At 43.7% G+C, this 18,332-nt stretch overlaps 1 protein-coding gene across 1 annotated transcript in view; it reads right to left on the bottom strand.

Annotated features, from left to right (window-relative positions):
* Window positions 1–493: 493 nt before the first annotated feature.
* NBR1 (NBR1 autophagy cargo receptor) overlaps window positions 494–18,332 on the bottom strand; it is a 30,785-nt gene continuing 12,946 nt past the window's right edge. Inside the window, exons 7-22 of the mRNA XM_090292729.1 lie at window positions 16,816–17,010; window positions 16,040–16,114; window positions 15,360–15,574; window positions 14,492–14,659; window positions 13,914–14,123; window positions 13,274–13,433; window positions 12,887–13,177; window positions 12,082–12,231; window positions 11,528–11,603; window positions 10,891–11,001; window positions 10,466–10,630; window positions 8,903–9,323; window positions 8,048–8,142; window positions 7,352–7,409; window positions 6,530–6,638; window positions 494–2,236 (exon numbers count right to left, since the gene is read on the bottom strand). Of these exons, the coding sequence (XP_090148855.1) occupies window positions 2,063–2,236; window positions 6,530–6,638; window positions 7,352–7,409; window positions 8,048–8,142; window positions 8,903–9,323; window positions 10,466–10,630; window positions 10,891–11,001; window positions 11,528–11,603; window positions 12,082–12,231; window positions 12,887–13,177; window positions 13,274–13,433; window positions 13,914–14,123; window positions 14,492–14,659; window positions 15,360–15,574; window positions 16,040–16,114; window positions 16,816–17,010 (2,673 nt within the window). The 3' untranslated portion in view covers window positions 494–2,062. The remainder of the gene's footprint in view (window positions 2,237–6,529; window positions 6,639–7,351; window positions 7,410–8,047; window positions 8,143–8,902; window positions 9,324–10,465; window positions 10,631–10,890; window positions 11,002–11,527; window positions 11,604–12,081; window positions 12,232–12,886; window positions 13,178–13,273; window positions 13,434–13,913; window positions 14,124–14,491; window positions 14,660–15,359; window positions 15,575–16,039; window positions 16,115–16,815; window positions 17,011–18,332) is intronic.

Genomic DNA, 18,332 nt, shown 5'->3' with positions numbered 1-18,332 from the left:
GGATGGAGTGGGGAGCGGGTAGCAGCCAACGACCCTCGCTTCCCCCAGGAGGGCCAAGCTGCTTCCCGCCCTACTCCGGGGTGGGGGTGGGGGTGGGGGACGGGGACAGGAACTCAGGAAGAGGCTGAAATTTCATTGAGGCGGGGTTTCACGTACCACCAGACACCGAGGGTCCGTTAGCCAAATTTGGTAGCCGTGTGTGCTGGTGTCATCGGGCTAGGAGGCATGGAAGGTGCCTTGGCTTTTGCCCCCCCCAAGAGAGAGAAGGGAACGCCTTACCCCCAGGCTACACAGCGACAACAAGCGGCATCGGAAGTGTCGGAGCCAGGGGCTTGCCCCAAGCTTTGACTCAGTACCTCGGGAAGCTCCGCCCCGGCCCCTCCGGCCCCGCCCTCCCAGGCAGGGGGCCGTCCCTCCCGCCGCAGCTGCTCTCGGCTCTTCAAAGGTCGCTCAGGCTCGGGACGCTGCTTCCGCAAGGACCAGCCAATCCAGGTGGGACTTTCAAAGAACCTTTATTTCACCATGTTTTCCCGGCGGTTATGTACACGTACAACGGGGCGGACAACCGGACCCAGGGCCCTCCTGGACCCCTACAATACGACTCAGATGGTCAAGAGGTCCCGCCCCACATCAACCCAATTACACACACCCTGCTGCTCAGTCTCTACCCAGAAGCCCGGATATAAACGTTTTAAATAATGAAGAGCCTGTTTGGCTTGCAGTCTGAATCCTGGCTTATCAATTAGCATTCGAGTTATACTGTAAATAAACATCATTATGGCTAATGATTAATTAAAATCATTCATTATAAATACCAACCTGGTTAAATAATACTATTTTACTATCCTTCCCCCTTCACCCTGGGGGTGTAAGGTTCTTTTTCTTGAAGTCATTTTCACGAATATATCTTTTAGTGTTTTTTTGTAACCTCTTCCTTCACCAACTGTACCTAAGACTCTTCTGAAAACAGTGAGGACCTGCACCCCAGGAAGCAAGCTATTCCCCACTCAACCTGGGGTTAAACCAAAACTTTTTCAGTATTTGCCCCCAAGTTTTGCAAAACACCAGCCTCTTCCTGTTCTACTCTCTGGGGAGAGGTACCCTTGAACAAACATTCAGGAAGTCATCAGGATTTTCTGTGCCTTACACACACTTGTGTGCTCACCCCTGAACTTCCTGAGATAAACACAGGAGTCTGCCTTTCACTGGTCACCTGTTTCTGTTCCCCCTCCCCCCACTACTGGAAATAAGATCTGCCCTGACATAAGAAAAAAGGTAACTGTTCAATTTACTTTCCATTTAATAGAAGTTTTTTTATTTCTTCTATAGGATTAGCAAAATATTTCACACTACCTAATTTTTTCTCCCTTAAATAAAAGAAAAATGTACGCAAAATTACTACAATAGACACTGCTCAAAAGGTGCTGGTGGCTTAATTAGCATACCTCCTTCTTTCACTGAAGTGCAGAGACCCAGAAAGTAGATATTCTTAAACTCATCAATGGGTTCTTTAGAAAACAACAGTGTCAATTACTAAGTCTGGTAGGGAAATGACTTTCTCCTAGAGAAAGGAAAAGTAACATTCCTATCATGCTCTGGGCATCATTTCAATACCACATAACTACGAGGCTTGCGGTAGGGTAGAGAAATTATGAGTAATTCTTGAAAACAACTCTCAGGGTTAATTTCTCTTAAAATATGACAACATATAACCCCATAAAAACATCCACATTAACCAAGAAAAATACTCAACTTCAATACAAGCAGAAAGATAAATGGTTGTATAGGAAGTTCAAGTTATAGTCTTCAATGCACTAAAATGGTGAAAATTCTATTCCAAATCAACTGAAAATTTGTCTTTCTACTATTCATTCAATGTCTAAAGTGGGCTTTGATTTGCTCTAAAAAAACTGTAATACAGGTATTGTCTTGACAATTCAATGGTGGGCTCTATACATATTTATCAGATTAAAAAATAAGCAAGGGCTTCTACCCCACACCCCAATGACAATAAAGATCATCTCTGAGCAGCAGGCAAAGTTATTTAATACATGGTCACGCCTCAATAGCGGTGGCTGTACCAGTCATTGTTGTTGACATGAAGGAGTTCTGTCACAACCTGCAGGATATTGTAATTGTGTTTCTTCAGCAGTCTCATGTTCAGCTGCCTGTCACAGAATCCCATTTCAAAGAGATGGGCCATCAGGGCTGCTGTCTGATCTTCAGAAACTACTGGCTGTGTAGAGTCAAGAAAAAGCAGAATAACATTTTCTGTATAATTTACATATTTATCTTGTAAGTCACATCTTTCCAGATTTATTCAAGATATTAGGTTAGATGCAAAGATATGGCACTCCTGTCCACATGGTACTAACAGGCCACCTGAGGGGAAGGGGGGAACTGGGAGTGCCCTGTTTTGTAGCAGGTATGGTTTGTACCTAAGATTGGACAACTAATGAACTCTCCTTAGAACTAGGAGGAGAATGCTTCAGAGGGGACTTTCAGAAGGAAATATTCTTTGGCCAGATGAAGGAAAGGATGCAAACAAGCGCTGGAAGCCCTATGAAAATAAAGGTAATTGTGAGGATGGGGCAAGTATAAGCAAGAGAAGAGACTGTTACTGGAAGTTGGTATGGGAAATTTAGTCAGATTCACAAAAGAGCTGGACAAAAAAAAAAACTGCTTGGAAAATTACATCCTAGGTGACCTTCCAGGATTTTTTTATTTTTTTTATTTTTTAAATTATTATTATTTAATAGAAGTGATCCAGGTAAGAGGGAGCGAACATTCATTTACTCCCTCTTTGGACCAAACCCTGTGGTGGAAACTTCTTAAACCCCCCTAATACTTGGAATACCATGTATTTACTAACTGCTAAGTATCAATTCTCTTATTTATGAAAATGGAGATACAGAATGTCTCCTATTTTGCAGGGTTGTTGAGAGTATTAAGAAAGTATATAGGAACTTCCGGCCAAGATGGAGGCTTAGACGGACATGCTCGGCCTCCCTCTACAACTAGAGAGGAGTACAACTACTTCAAAACAAAAGATAACTAGAAATTCCAGAAAATAAAACTACACGGAAGCCCAACGTATGAAGTTATAAATCAGCGGCGCCCTTTGGGCAGGTAGGACGAGCGAAAGGGGGCGGTGCTGTTTGCGGTCGCACCAGGGACAGCGGCAGGGAGAGCAATCCCAGCGGCAGGGAGGACAATCCCGGCTGCAGTCGAACCCCCGGCAGCTCGCGACCCCAACGCTGGGAGAAGCAGCCACCACATCCCCTCGAACAGTGAGGCCCAGGGGGCGGGAGGACGATCCCGGTCTCCTAGCGGAATAACTGTGTGAATCCATCTTGGACCCCCGCCCCCAAACAAAGCGCCACAGGGCTGCGAAATAGGTTGCGGATCGCCACTGGTCGCTAGGCAGTGACGACAAAGCGCCGGCAAGAAAGGTTGCGGATCGGCGCCGGTCGCTGGGTTGTGACGAGTACGCAGGCACTGCCCCCGACAGCCGGCCCAAGAAAACAAAACGCATCTGTCAAAATGAGGCGGACAACTATAGAAATCCCAGTGGCGCAGCTCACCAGGCAACAGATGAAGAATCTGACAGATGAACAAATAAGAAACCTGTCAGAGGCTCAGTTCAGGGCCATTGTTATCAGGTGGCTTACAGAATTAACAAAAGATCTGGAAAAAGATGAGAAAGAATCGAAAAACACTCATAATGAAAGGAACAAAACCACATACGAGACAGATGGTGAGGAAATAAAATCCAGAGTTCAAATCAACAAACCAGAACACAGAGAAGGAACAAACAGTCAACCAGTGCAGAGAGAGGAAACGGGAAGCAAGGGTGAGAGGATCAGAAACCTCTGGGACAGCTATAAAAGGCCCAACATAAGAATCATTGGTTTGCCAGAGGGCAAAGAAGATGAACTACAAATTGAAAAATTAAGTGAAAATATAATAAAGCAGAACTTCCCAAACTTGGGGAAGGAAATAGACTTACAGGTCCAGGAAGCACAGAGAGTTCAAAAAAAACTGGACCCAGGGAGAACCACCAAGACACATTATAATCAAAATGTCAAAAGTTAAAGATAAAGAGAGAATCTTAAAAGCAGCAAGAGAGAAGAAGAGAATCACATACAAAGGGGTCCCAATTAGACTATCAGCTGACTTCTCAAGGGAGACCCTGCAGGCAAGAAGGGACTGGCAAGAAATATTCAAAGTAATGAAAATCCAAAACCTACAACCACGAATACTCTATCCAGCGAAATTGTCATTCATAATAGAAGGGCAGAGAAAGTGTTTCCAGGACAAAATAAAACTGAAATAGTTCATTAGATCCAAACCACTGTTATATGAGATGTTAAAAGGACTGGTTTAGAAAAAGGAGGGTCAAAACTATGAACACTAAAATGAAAACCGCATCACAAGAAACAACAACGGAAGCTAGGGAATTGAAACAAAGGCAAACTAAACAGGCAAGGAGAGTGGAAAAAGAACTATAGGTACGGGGAACATATTGGGGGGAGGTCAACAGGGAGGGGGAACGGGGAGAGGGAGGGAGATGATATAGGAATTAAGGAGCATGGTAGGAGGGAATGGAATAGACAGAGGTTGAGAAGAACTATATGCACAACTAATGGACATGGTCTAAAACGGGGGGACAACTGGAGGGAGGGGGGCCACCGGGTGGAGGGGAGAAGAGGGAAGGGAAATTGGGACAAATGTAACATTATAATCAATAAAACACATTAAAAAAAAAAAGAATTATGGAAAAAAAAAGTATATAAATGTGTTGAGCAGTCTCCATCATTTCCCTCTACATTTAATATCACTGTTCTCTTCTTTCCTCTCATTTCAGAATTATCCATCCTTCTTGCTAAATTAATCCTTCCAAGTGCTGATTTCTATATCGTTACCTTTCATTGTCTCAGTCCTTTTTTCTATTAATTATCCTCTTTCACCTTGATTGTTAACTTCCTTCGCTACTGGCTTGCCCAACTTTAAAAATGTTTCCCTCTGATTTATGTATCCTAGCTTTCACTCTCTTTTCCTTTGTAATCCAGCATTTTTTGTTTAATTTACTGATTCAGAGAGAGAGGAAAAGAGAGAGAAACACTGATTTGTTGTTTCACTTATTTATGCATCCATTAGTTGATTCTTGTATATATCCTGACCAGGGATTGAACCTGCAACCTTGGCTTATTCAGATGATGCTCTGAACAACCGAGCTAGCGAGCCAGGGTGAGTAGCCCAGCTATTTGAAAGTGAGGCATTCTTGCATTGTCAAAGTCCTTTCCACCTGTTCACATTTTTCACGCTGCCGGCCAGGTCCTCCTCATTAAGACTCCCTTTCCTAAGCTCCAGCACAGAATTCTCTCATTTGCCTCCAAATTCTCAGTCTTCTCTTTCCATGATCCTTAAAGGCTGTTTCTTGCTTTCCCCATTACAGTATTCCTGGAAAATCTCATCCAATCACATGGCTCCTGCTATAACCTGTATACAAATGACTTTATCTCCAGGCCAAATCTCTCCCGTGACTCAGATGTACATAGCCAACTGCACCCTGGATAACTTTACCTGGATGTGCCTCAAATTCAGCACTATCCAAACTGACCTAATTTTCTTTTCCTCCTACCCAAATATATTCTTCCTGCATATCCTCTCATAATGAATGGTACTACTGATCGCCTAAACCAGAAATGGGATTTATCCTTGACTTCTAGCCATTTAATCGTAAATCTCCAAGTTCTGCCATCTCTATCTATTTCTCTCCTACCCTTCTTTTCCACCTACACATGGACTCTCAAATGGATTTCTCAGCTCCACCAGCCTTCACACTGGACTACAAACAAATCTATCATGGTAATTACTTACCTAAAACCCTTCAATGGCTCCTCCCACTAATGTTAAAATCAATTCCAAAACACTTAACACAGCATCTGCTTGCATAGCTAAGGTCTTTTCTTACTCTTACTAGCCTATACTCACCTTCCAGACTCACACTTCCAAGTCTTTTTACTGGCTGCTCTTGGTCTACAATGCCCTTCCTATTTCTTTTTCCTGGCAAACACTAACTTTGTCGTTTGGAACTTAGTTCAGGCACCATCTACCAGGAAGTACTCCCTGGTCCGGCCCAGGGGCCCACATCAGGCTGAGGTGTTCCAGCTGTCAAGAACATCAATATAGTATCTTACACTCTACTGTAAATGTCCGTTTACCTCACTTGTTTCCCACTGTCTATGGGCAGGACTGGGGCCTTACTCGTCAGGTAGTGCCTGCACTTGAAGAGCTCTCCACACATAGTAGTTCCTCAACAAACGTCAGGTCTTTTTCTTTTCCTCCCTTAAGAAACTTGGCCAAAGTCCTACCAGCAAGAAAAGTGGTGGAGGCTGTGTGTTAACTGAAGACTAACCCTAACGCTATGCTTTCTATAATGCCATGCTACTCTCCAACCTGGAAAGATGCCACCATTTTCACTGATGACTGGGATTTGGTTTAGGAAAATAAAACATGCACTGACCTGCGCAGTGACTGGTGGTCCAGCAAACAAGGCCTTGTAGGCAGAGGCAGCAACTGACAAAGCCCCCTTCATCAGTCCTCCAGCAATGCTGTTGCCATGGTGGTGGTGCCTGTGGAGGAAGACTAAATTATCTCCCTAAAGAAACACAAACCATTATCTTCCTACAAAGTAATCGAAGCTCTAATCCTTAAAAGAAAATGAGATTTCCTTGAGAAAAAAAATCAGTTGTAAAAAAAGAATGTAACTGTTTTCAGATCAGTTTTATAGCTACAAATCTTGATTTGATGTAGGGCCCAGTTCTACTGCTGCAAGATATGGGTACTGCAGAAAACACACCACTCTGGTTAGCATGCCAGCCTGTAGTCCCAGCTGAAAATTAAGGGCACAGTAAGGTATTGGCAATCTGTCTGCTCAATTATCATCTCAAGAGGAAACACCTCCTGAAGGAAATGTAATTTTTCTGGATACTGTAGGGAGGAGCCCACCTTGACAATGCTCTGAGATGACTAGGAGCAGAGGCAGGTGTGTCTAAGAAAAAGTTACTAAGATGCACAGTGGGCTTGACCTTCCTGCCTTCTCCTCTGGTACTAAGGGTGAGCTGCAGTTGAGGGCACTCCTTTCTGGTATGCAATGTGAACTCCTGAACACCAACTTTAGCCCTCTGTTCAGTGCAGCTCACAAGTTGTAGGAGAAATAAGAACAAGGAATGACGGCTCTCCTTTTCTGCTCTCCGGAGTGGCACATGCTCCAAGAGGCTTAAGCAGAAGCAACACTAGGATATCCACCTGCTTCTGAGGAAGAAGCTGCATAAGGTCCCGTTACCTTGAGTGGTCATAGCTCCTCTGTCTGCTGTTTATAAGTCCTGATGAGCCTCTGGGCTCTAAAAGCAAAAGAGCTATTGGTTAGATGCAGTGTCTACAGTCCCTAGCGTTTCCTGCCTCTCGGTAAGGCTGTCATTGAGGCAGGTGGCAATCGGATCAATGTTGAAAACCTTTTACTTAAATATTTGGAAAAATTTCCAGGTGGTTAAAGGGATAAGGAGAAACTGTCCAAAATGCATTGCAAGGTGACTTTATTGAATCAAAAAAATTAATTCTATAATCCTATCACACCAGTTTATTAGTTTTTTAAGTTTTTGTTTTTTAAGGAAATTGTGGAAAGTGACTTCTGAGGGTTTACTCACAACTTTAAGGTGCTATTTTCCTTATTTTGTAGATAAAGAAACAGACCTGCAGGTGTTATAAACCTGCCAAACCACTGCAAGGTCACACAGTGAGGAGACATGTAGCTAGGGCTGGAACCTAGACTGGTCCGGTTCCAAAGCCTGTGTTCTTTCTACTGTAGCACGATGCCAAACTCTACAAGGCCTCATGTAATAAATATTAAGCTAGAGGAGCACAGAAAGAGTGAAAGGGCAAGTTTCTAAAAACTGCCAAGAATCACAAAGACAGAGTGCCTATTACCTGGTTTCCATTAGAAAGGAGCACAGAAAAAGAGACAGCTCAGGCTGGTCATTACCTCCTCTGATCTGATCAGGGACTGCAGAAACTTCTGGGATGGTAACTGGTAAATCCACTCCTGGGGAGCCATGATGCTGTGCACAAGGAGGGCTCCTTCAGAAAGACACAATATTGAAAGTAAGTTGAAAAGGCACCTGTGGCAATCGTGGGGAAACAATACACAAAGCACAGCAGTGCCAACTTCTTTACAGAAGGTTCACATTTCTGGTCTCGATCACATGCCTGAATTTAGGGATCAGGTGAGAGGGGCTCATTCTCCTGGTTTTCCTCTTCAGCCACCATCAAGCTAGAAAGACTGGCTAGTCTAGTCACCTCCCCCTACACTGACTGGTGCTAATAAAGGGAAATAGCTCCTTGAGAAGATAGTTTAAATTAGTCAGGGCTCCACCGTTTTCCGTCCTATGAGAGAGCAATGACACAGAATCTGATAGAGAATTAAAAATATTTCTCTCTGGTTTTATAGTATACTCTTCCCATAATAGATTAAACTTCCTAATTATACTTTGTTGGGTTAATATGAGAATAAGTTTCTGCAACCTTTGCCCATGAGTCAATAGAACAGAGAGGGAAGGTCTAGGAATGTTTGTGTTTAAAAACTGGCTCTCAAAGATCAAAACATAAGTAGATAGATGATATTCAAGATAGTTAAGGTTAACTAAAACAAGCATTTCTCTGAATCCAGAATCCACAAATACTGGGAAGTACAACTTTTATTCATCTAAATTCAGACTTTACTATGGGAAAGTTTCTTCCCATGCTGGGGGTGAAGAAAAACAGGTTTTGAGATCAGATTGATTTCTCTCTTTATTTCACCTTTGAAGAACAGCCCAGCTGAGGGGAGTGTAGGTGGTACCTGGGCGGCTGTGGTGGAGGCCCCACCACCTCTGGGGTTAGGGGCACCGTGTCCAGAGTCTGTGAGGTCATGAGGATGTCATTGATGCTGTACCCCTGCAGCTGGTTCTCCCCTCCAGGGGGTCTCTCCCCAGCCTCCACTGGTTCCTGCCCAGCCTCAACCCCAGGATCGCCTTCAGCACCTCTCTCCAGGCCTGGCTGCGAGAGCGCAGAGCTATACATGGAGTCCCCCAGGGGGCGGCTGGTATCAAAGCACTCAGGCAGGATGATGATGTAATCCTCTGAAGAAGCAGAGGACTGACTCTGAACTTCATCTTTGAGCTCATCTTCCTCCTCCTCTACGACAGCTTCTTCCTCAGTGATATGGACCATCTCCTCTCTCTCATCTCCAAGTGGTCCCTCTTCAGGTGAGGCAAATTTCACTAAAGGATGAAAGCAAACAATTGTAAAGCATAAACCAAAAGCAGCCCCTGGAGCTACTCTTATCTGGTAAAGCATTGTGGGTCCTGAGCTACAATTATAAAAGCCAGAGAGGGATGGCCCAGAGGGGTGTTGTTGCTGGAACCATATCATGGCCATATTCTAAGTCTGAAGCTTATGCAAAGCTAGACAGAACTGAAGCTCACAAAAACAAGGTAGGTAGAAACATCTAGGCTTCTGAGAAGTACTATGAATCTTAAAACAAGGAGGCCTCATCCCTTTTCTTCTTCACATAATGTTCAATATACTGAGATAGGGGTCAAAACTGACATACTAGCTTGCAATACTATAAAAAGAGATGTTAGGTGGTGAGTACTGTAGGACTATATGCCTACTTTCTTCCTCTTTGCAAATTAGTGAGTAGTCATGGTAGAAAATTGGCAAAACATGAAGAAAAAGCAAGTATCTATAATCCCAGAAATAACTACTGTGAACATTTTGCGTTTAGTCCTTCCAGGCTTTTCTTGTTATGCATGTGTTTTAAATAAAAGTGAAACAAATAATATTTAAAGTTATAGGTCAAATTTCACTGTAATAAACACAAGAGATTTTCCCATATTATTTTGACGCACCAGAATTTCAATTTTTGTATAGTTCTTAAAATATGCAGCATTAGTTCTACCTATCTGGTATCTAGAAATTTGTAATAAAGAAATTTCTTATAGCAGAATTTAACTTTGAGAAACTTAGTTCGGGACTCCTGCTCTTGCCCACTATTTCCTGGATGCTGCCATTGGAGAAAGGAGACAATTCAGCTGCCAATGGAGGGCCCTGCTAAGGAGCTCTGTCACCTTACGGGAAGACTCCCTCCCCACATAACCCAGGCCACACAACTAGCTGCTTTTCCTCTGTGGCCTGCTGCTGTAACTCTGCCCCTGAGATGAGTTATGGTGGCTGCTTTGCTCCTGAAGCTAATTAAAATGGCCAGGTACAGTATGTACAGTCTAAAGAAACCACCATGATCTGAATTGTAACAAAGATCATTAGGCCTCCACTCTCAGTAAAGAGCACTTGTACCTAATTCAGGTCTAACCATCACAATTCAGGCATCACCCTCCTGGGTGGGCGAAGTCAAGACACTTACTGTGCAGGGACTTCTGTCTGCAAGGTGGGGTGTGATCTGGGGCAGCATCCAAGGTAAGGGATCGAATTACAGTCTCACACACGAACTGGGTCCCGCTCAGGTCATCTTCTGCCTCCTCTACTGAAGTAATATTCTCGGCTCTCCTCTTTCCTGACGTCGTACAATCTGAAAGACATGAACCTTGTCTATACTTCGTGTTTAAAGGACTGAGAGCCTTTCTCCAGTCATGTACCCATGCTGATATTATGCCAGGGAACAGCAGCTATCTGTGCCATGTCAAGGTGAGGAGACTTTAAAAAATGAGATGCTACAGAAAACCCATTTACATACTAAGGTAAGGTTAGTTGGGGTGAGGGGATGTGTAAAAACAAGGTGTGGTATGGAAGGGGAGGATGCAAATACTTTACAAATGTTTAACCCCTTACCAGAGAGTGCTTTAAATCCCGCCCCTTCACTCTCTTCCTGTATCTGCCCCAAGCCTGGCTTCTCTATTAAAGGACTGTCATGTGGCAGAGGAGACATGCATGGAGTCATATCTGGAGAATGAAGACAGGAGAACCATCAACCAAAAAAAAAAAAAAAAAAAGCATCACATCATCAAGTCTGTATCCAGAAGCAGCAGCTCACAGGCTTCTTGCTTCCTGTAGAGCTAACATAAACCCAGTTATGCTCTAAGACCTGTTGTAAAGAATTTCTTCAGACTATTAGGTAAGTATCTTAGACAGATGAATCAGTGCAGGAAGGATCATAAACAGTTGTCTGGTCTAGAAGGCCATGTCCAAGACAGAACCATGAATGTAAAGGAACAAAGGGACACAAGCATCTAAAGAAAGATGGGGACAAGAGTCCCTTAATGGTGGGGAGGCCTTACACAAACTTGTCTTGTTGCCTGACAGACAACAGGGGAAAAAAGGGAAATGGACATGAGTGTAGTTTTAATATCACATTGTGAGATAACTCCTTGCTGTCGATTTACTCAGAATAAAAACTACCAGAGTCTAGGTTGTGGTTCCTTTGTTCCTGTTAATAAAACCAACAAGGTAGATTGAGTGACATTCTTACCCACAGGGGTGTTGTGGGGCACTCTCTCCAACTCTTGGACAATGTTTATATCCAGCAGCTCAAAGGACAGCAGATCCTGGAGGGGGAAATAGGCAATGTTAGGTGATGCACACTGGGCCATGCTTTGTCTTTATGGGACTTGCAGGGCATTGAGCTCCACATTAACCTAGATTAAACTCTGTTCAAATTCATTCCTCACCTCAGTCAAGTGAAATCAAGGAAGAGAGTTAAATGGGAACTAGATGTTCATATAACCAAATGGCAGGAAAGAGAAAAAGTACAATGTGGGTGGAGAACCAACAGGTAGAAACGAAGAGGCAACTAAAGGGAAGTTGTGGTGAACCACAAGATTGAGTTCCCAAATGAAGAGCAAACATTTAGTCTAAAAACTTGCTTCTACAGATCTCCTTGCCATTCAATGCATCCAACTGGATTACAGTGGGCATATCTCTAAATTTCTGGGCACCATCTATGGTTATACCACCTTCAACAAATTAAGAACTCTTTCCCCAGGGCTTTCTGTCCCTTGCCCCTCAAAGTGCTCAATCTTCCACCTGGGCAGTTAAAAGGTCCACAGATGGGATGTAGAGCTCTCTCTCGCTGGCAACATTTTTTGTCTTCTGTGAGATGCAGGTTCCTTTCCCTTCGGTCTGCTCAGTTGCTTCACCAATTTGAATTTCTTCTTTAGCTAGAAGAAAAGCTTCCTACAGAGAAAAACCATTGGGACAAATTTTAGGCCCTTCAACAGAACTCAAAAAGGCAAGCTGACAAACAACGCTGTACTTCACGCTTTAAACTTTTTGTTTTGATGTAATTTTACTTACAAAATTCAGTTGCAAAAAACAGTATAGTGTTCACTTATTATCCCCTTTCACCTAGCTTCCCATAATGACAACTTAGATAAACCATAGTAACAGGAGTCAAAACCAGGACATTAACATTGGGTAGCTAAATTTAAACAGTAAACACTCAAAAAAAAAAGTGCCCAACTAATACAGGGAAGATGCCTAAGACAAGCTGCACCAAGTAACAACTAAGGTAAGACTTCATTAGTATTTAGGGAACATACACAAGGGAAACTCAGGAGAGACGAATGTTTAAGAGCAAAGCCATCAGTCCAGCAGTTCCACAGGCCAGCCAGGCAGCCCTACATTCCCTCACACAGCAGAGGCTGACAATGCATCATTACAAAGAGATACAGAAGCACTGAGGGCTGCCTGCACCAGATGTGAAGGATACACACCCAAAAAGGCTCCCCCCGAGGACTAGACCCAATATAAGTGTGTTTTGGGGGAGAGAGGATGAAGCTAGCCTTTCCAGATTTCTGAAAGAATGACTGGCTGTGAGTGGGCTCTTTACCTCCTGCTGGCAGGTGAAATCATCAGTTTTGCTTGGGCTGATCATGCCCTCTTCAATGTTATCAGAGCTCTCTGTGGAGCAGAAAGGATCCACTATGATACTGCACCAGACCCGCGGTCCAAACTGCTGGCCTTTATGAGAAAGACGCCAATGGGAAGTGTATGTTCCCTCCAAGGCTGGGGCGATGAACTCCACAGACACAATTCCCACGTGGCCGGCTTTCAGGCAGGGAACCAAAACATCCTTCTTTTCTGTCGAAGCCATAGTTAGGTTTCCCCACATGAACTTGAGCTGAAATGAACAGTGACAAGGGAAAGAGAGCAAGCCTGTCAGCTGAGCACTGTCACTTCAAATCACTTTATCTTTACATTTTTGTGGGAAAAATACCTTTGTGTCTGTACTCCACTTTACATTTCCGGTATTTTTCATCCTCCAGTGTTTGATAAACTTGGTTCCTGGCTGAAGGTGAGTCCCATCAGGCAAATTCTCATCCACAAATGCTGCACTGAGGGTTGGTATAACGGGAGCACAGGGCTGCAAAGGAAGCCTGAACAGAAATTCAGACACTCAATTGCTTGCTGTTGGGTGTGATGGCTTCTAAATGACCAACACTGTAGTCCCAGACTCTTGACTCTTGGGGATGTACTAATGCATTTGACTTAAACTACTAATAACATTTTTTAACAAACGGAAGGCAGATCTGACTCCTGAACTAAAAAGCTATGAAGAATAACTGAAAGGGTCTATAAATAAAACTAGTCAGGCTTAAAATAGTTGCTCTTTTTGCTTCAAATCCAGACTGCTTCCAATGAAAACAGATCACACCACCAGTTCTGAACCTTACTGGTTCCTATCTTTCTGAAGGTGGAAACAAAAGAAGTCAAAATAAATGCTAGGGTCAGAGAATGGGAAATTTTAAGGGTTTGGGTGTTAGGAACTGCCAATAAATATGACAGAATTTGGCTGAAGTTCCAGTCTTAGAGGGCTGGACCTCACGTCTTGGCTCCCACCTTGGCCCTGGGCTTACATTAGGGTGTGAGACTGCAGAAGGCTTTCAGGTCGGCCCACAGACGACTTGGGGCTCTGGAGTCCATGGATGGAATTCCACAGGTGAATCTTTCTGCGGAGTTTAAGCTGCTTTTTAAGTTCCTTGACCTCTGCTTTACGCTGCTTCTTCTCAGCTCGCAACCTTTGCTTTTCTGCTTTAAGAAAGTTCTTGTCAACCTGTTTCTGGAGCCTGTGAGATAGCAAAGGACAGAATGAAAAACAAATCTCACAAATCTTGAAGCTACTTTGAGCCACTTGAAGTCTCCGTCAGTGTCAGCTTCTAGTTTAGTTTTTCTTTTTATGTTTTTCAGTTGCACTTTTTGGGGTGACATTGGTCAATAAAATTATATAGGTTTCAGGTAGGTATATAATTTAGTTTCTTAACCTCTTTCTACAGTTCTCATTTCCATTTCATTAACTTTGGATAATTGTCCCAATCATTGCACATCAACTAGAAATGGGCAGGAAATAAGCAGACTGTAGTTTTGTGATTCACAGCCTGTCACTAGAAAGAACAGGGCAAACAGAGAACACACATCCCATGTATACATGGTTTACCTGGCTTGTTCCAGAGCAGCAGGAAGACGAGGAGTAGAAAACCTTGAGTGAGAGAATGGTTCAGAGGAAGCCACGACAGGTTTCCGCAACTTTAGCAGGACATGGTTGGAGTCATGGGCATATGGCCCTGATTCACAATCTTCACAAATGTTGTAAGATGGACATAGACTATGGGGAGAAAGTGGCACAGAGGGAAGTACCTGAGGTAGGGAGCTATGAGACCAGACTTCCATAGTTGCTCTATTACCAGCAACGTGGTAACTGGGGCATGCCACCCGACCATGCCATGTCTCAATTGTCCTCATTAATAAAATGAGGAGAGTAACATTTAACCTCTACCCATTTCAAAGGACAATCTATGGAAGGAAACAAGGTATGAAAGCATTTAGAACAGGGAGACAAATTTTGGAGACCTTATTTTGTTTTGGGAAATATAATTTTGTCTGATTCTGTTATTCAAATGCATATCTGAACACAACAATCTGAATAGTTATTCAAATAGTTATTTTTATTTTTTAAAGGTTTACTTTATTCTCATTTGAGAAGGGAAGGGAGAGAGAGAGAAAAACATCGATGTGACAGAGAAACTTCAACTGGCTGCCTCCTGCACATGCCCCAATTGGTGCGTGCCCTGACCAGGAATTGAGCTGGCGACTTTTTGGTTATGGGATGCTCCAACCAACTGAGCCATGCTGGTCAGGGCAGTTATTTTTTCTTGTGGGTGAAGAATAGCTTGTCTCTAATCCAGAGCTGCTATATCTGATGCTCAGAGATAGCGTACAGCCAACTTCCCATTACTTACCCAGAATGCCAGGAAGGCCTGCTCTAAGGCCTACCAATAGCTATTCATTCCCAAGTTACTGCTTACCTGCACTGGTAGCGCACACCAAAGATTCTCCTTTGGCAGCTGCTGCAAGAAATATGCCAGTTGAACTGGTTTTCTGGCAAAAACAGCGTTTCCTCTGAAATAGGCATTGAGACTTCTGAGGGACAGGAACCCAAGGATGAATTCTGGAGGACAAGCTTCTCATGTAATTTCTGTTCAAGTTGCTCAACAGTTTCTTTAACCACTTGCTCTCTGAACTAGAACACAAGAACATGGGACAGAAGATTAGCAGGGGAGGGACACCTCAGTTTCAATATTGGGAAAAGGCATGAAGATACCAAACAGACCATCACACATCTATGGTATGATGTAACATAATAAACAGCTAATATCTACTGAATGAATGGACAGAAACATAGCAAAAGAAGGTGTATTTCTCCCACAGCTAAAATGACTCAAAAAATATCAAGAAATTCTTTTGAAGAGTAAATTTCCAACTTCTTCCTTCTAAAGTATGGATCTGTCCCTTTCCCTTACATCCTTAGAATTAAATGTACTCTTTTTCTGGTACATCACTGTAAAAGTTGAGAACTTTCTTTACTGGAACTATTCTAGTTTAGAAATTATTAGCTACCAGAGGCAGCAGTCATTAGGGTTTGGCTTTCTATTTCTTCCACATTCCACACAGTGCTGCTAAAACCCAAGTCACAGAGAATACTTACTGTCTCCAGGTAGCTTGTGAACCAGTCTGGGGGCTTGTCTTGAGGCTGGTCCCCGTCATGTGGATCAAGTGGAAACTGCCACAAGAAAACACAATCCGAGATCTTGGACATTACTTTTTATTTTTATTTAAAATAATTTTCCTGAAATGCGTTATCTTGAGGATTTTTTTTTCCAAATAAAATGTGGTAATAAAAAGAGACAGTATGAAGGAGTATAAAAGAAAAACAAAATCTCTGTCATTCTCTTCGCCCGTCTCCAGAAGTTACCACTATTAGTAATTTCAAAGTCAGACATAGCCCTGGCCAGGTGGCTCAGTTGGTTAGAGCGCTGTCCCATAAACCAAAAGGTTGTGGGTTTGATCCTCAGTTGCGGTGTGTATGACAAGCAACTGATCACTGTTTCTCACACCAATGCTTCTCTTTCCCTCTCTGAAAATGAATAAACCTATCCTTAGACGAGGATTAAAAAAAACAAACAAACTCAGAGATGGTCACCATAACTCCCAATCTTTCTGAAGAGTCACCAGAGAGAATGAAACATAAAGGTTAAAAAATTGTAGACCGGTGTGGCTCAGTTAGTTGTGTGTCATTCCGCGAAGCAAAAGGTCCCTGGTTCGATTCCTGGTCAGGGCACGTACCTGGGTTCTAGATTAGGTCCCCAGTTGGGGGCAGTAGGTAACCAAGTGATGTTTCTCTCCCTTTCTCCCTCCCTTCCCGTCTCTAAAAACAAAGTCTTAAAAAAAAAAATTGTAGAGACAAGTCCATTTCCTTCATACCTGTGCTGCAGGTTCCTCTGGGGTCTTCATATCTGATCCCAAGACTCTCACCAGTGAAGAATAATGTGCAAGTGGCTTCTTCCCTGTCCTGGTAACTAGCTGTTTTTCTGCTATAACTGGGGTTGGGGCTTCATCAACAACACGGTGGCCTTCATGGACTTGCATCTGCAGTTGGTTTCCCTGCTTAACTGCCATCTGAGAACATTTGTTATGAAATAAAAACACACTGTGATTCTCCTTCCCCAAAGAAAATTCAGAAACACTCAAACAGGACTTCTGGTCAAGACGGTGGAGTAGGTAAATGCAGTACTTGCCTCCTCCCATAACAACATCAAAATTACAACTAAACTACAGAACAACCATCATTCAGAACTGCCTGAAATCTGGCTGAATGAAAGTCCTACAACTAGAGAATTGAAGAAGCCAGCCCTAACCGGTGTAGCTCAATTGTTGGGCATCATCCTGCAAAGCGAAAGGTAACCGCTTTGATTCCTGATGAGGGTACATGCCCGGGTCATGGGTTTGATCCTCAGCTGGGGTGCATACAAGCAACTGATCAATGTTTCTCACATAGGTATTTCTCACCCTTTCTCCTTTCCTTCCCCTCTTTCTAAAAATTAATAACATCTTTTTTAAAAGGTGCCACATAGAGACGGATAGGAGGGATGAAGACATGGAATGGGCTGGTCTCATACCCATGTGTGGGAGATAAAAATTAGGAAGGACATCTAGGCTGCAAAGGTTCCCCTGAGGAGCGAGGGGTCCTAGGCCCACACCAGGCCCCCCAGCCCAGGGTTCCAGTACCAGGAAGAGAAGTCCCATTATTCCAGCTGTAAAAACCAGTGTGGATTGTGGCTTAATCAGATGGAGGGCTTCTAGAGTCCTAGGCAGTTTCCCTTAAAGGGTCAGTACACTGACTTACTTGGACTCACTCCGTTTGAGCTCTAGCACTGGGGCAGCAGTTTGAAAGGCACCAGACACATATGGGGAGGAACTAAATCTTCTGGCATCAGGGTGAGAGCTGGGGGCTGGAGGCAGCTTTCTCCCAGAGAGCAGTGCTGGCAGGGGACATTATTCTTTTGATGAGCCCTCTCCCCACAGAGTTGGAAGGCAGGTGCCATATCTGAGACTCCATCAACCTGGCTCACATTGTTTGCCCTGCCCTAGGGATTCCCTGAGGCCCTGCCCCACCCAAACTGTTTCCAGTGTGTTTTCCATATGAATGGCCTATCTTGGCTCAAGCTTCAGATTTTCCTAAAATCTCTTAAACAATCGGCATCTGGCCTTAGCAAGCCACATACCTTTCCCTAACTGATCCCAGGCTGGGCATTAGCAGAAACTGGCCTTGATTCATAGCCTGGCCTCGCATGGACACCTCTAAGCCCAGCACAAGTAGCAGACATCTGCAGATCACTTCACAGCTCATGCTGGATGGCTCCAGGCAGAATACAGGTGGCGGCTGACCCTGGCCTGCAACTCCCAGAGGGCCCCAGAGCCAGTGCACACAATGGACATCT

The sequence above is a fragment of the Furipterus horrens genome, unplaced genomic scaffold (assembly GCF_987537825.1).
Source record: "Furipterus horrens unplaced genomic scaffold, mFurHor1.1.pri manual_scaffold_11, whole genome shotgun sequence".
Taxonomy (NCBI): Eukaryota; Metazoa; Chordata; class Mammalia; order Chiroptera; family Furipteridae; genus Furipterus; species Furipterus horrens.
Note: the sequence above shows the minus strand (reverse complement) of the source record. Positions and strands in the feature narration are given on the sequence as shown.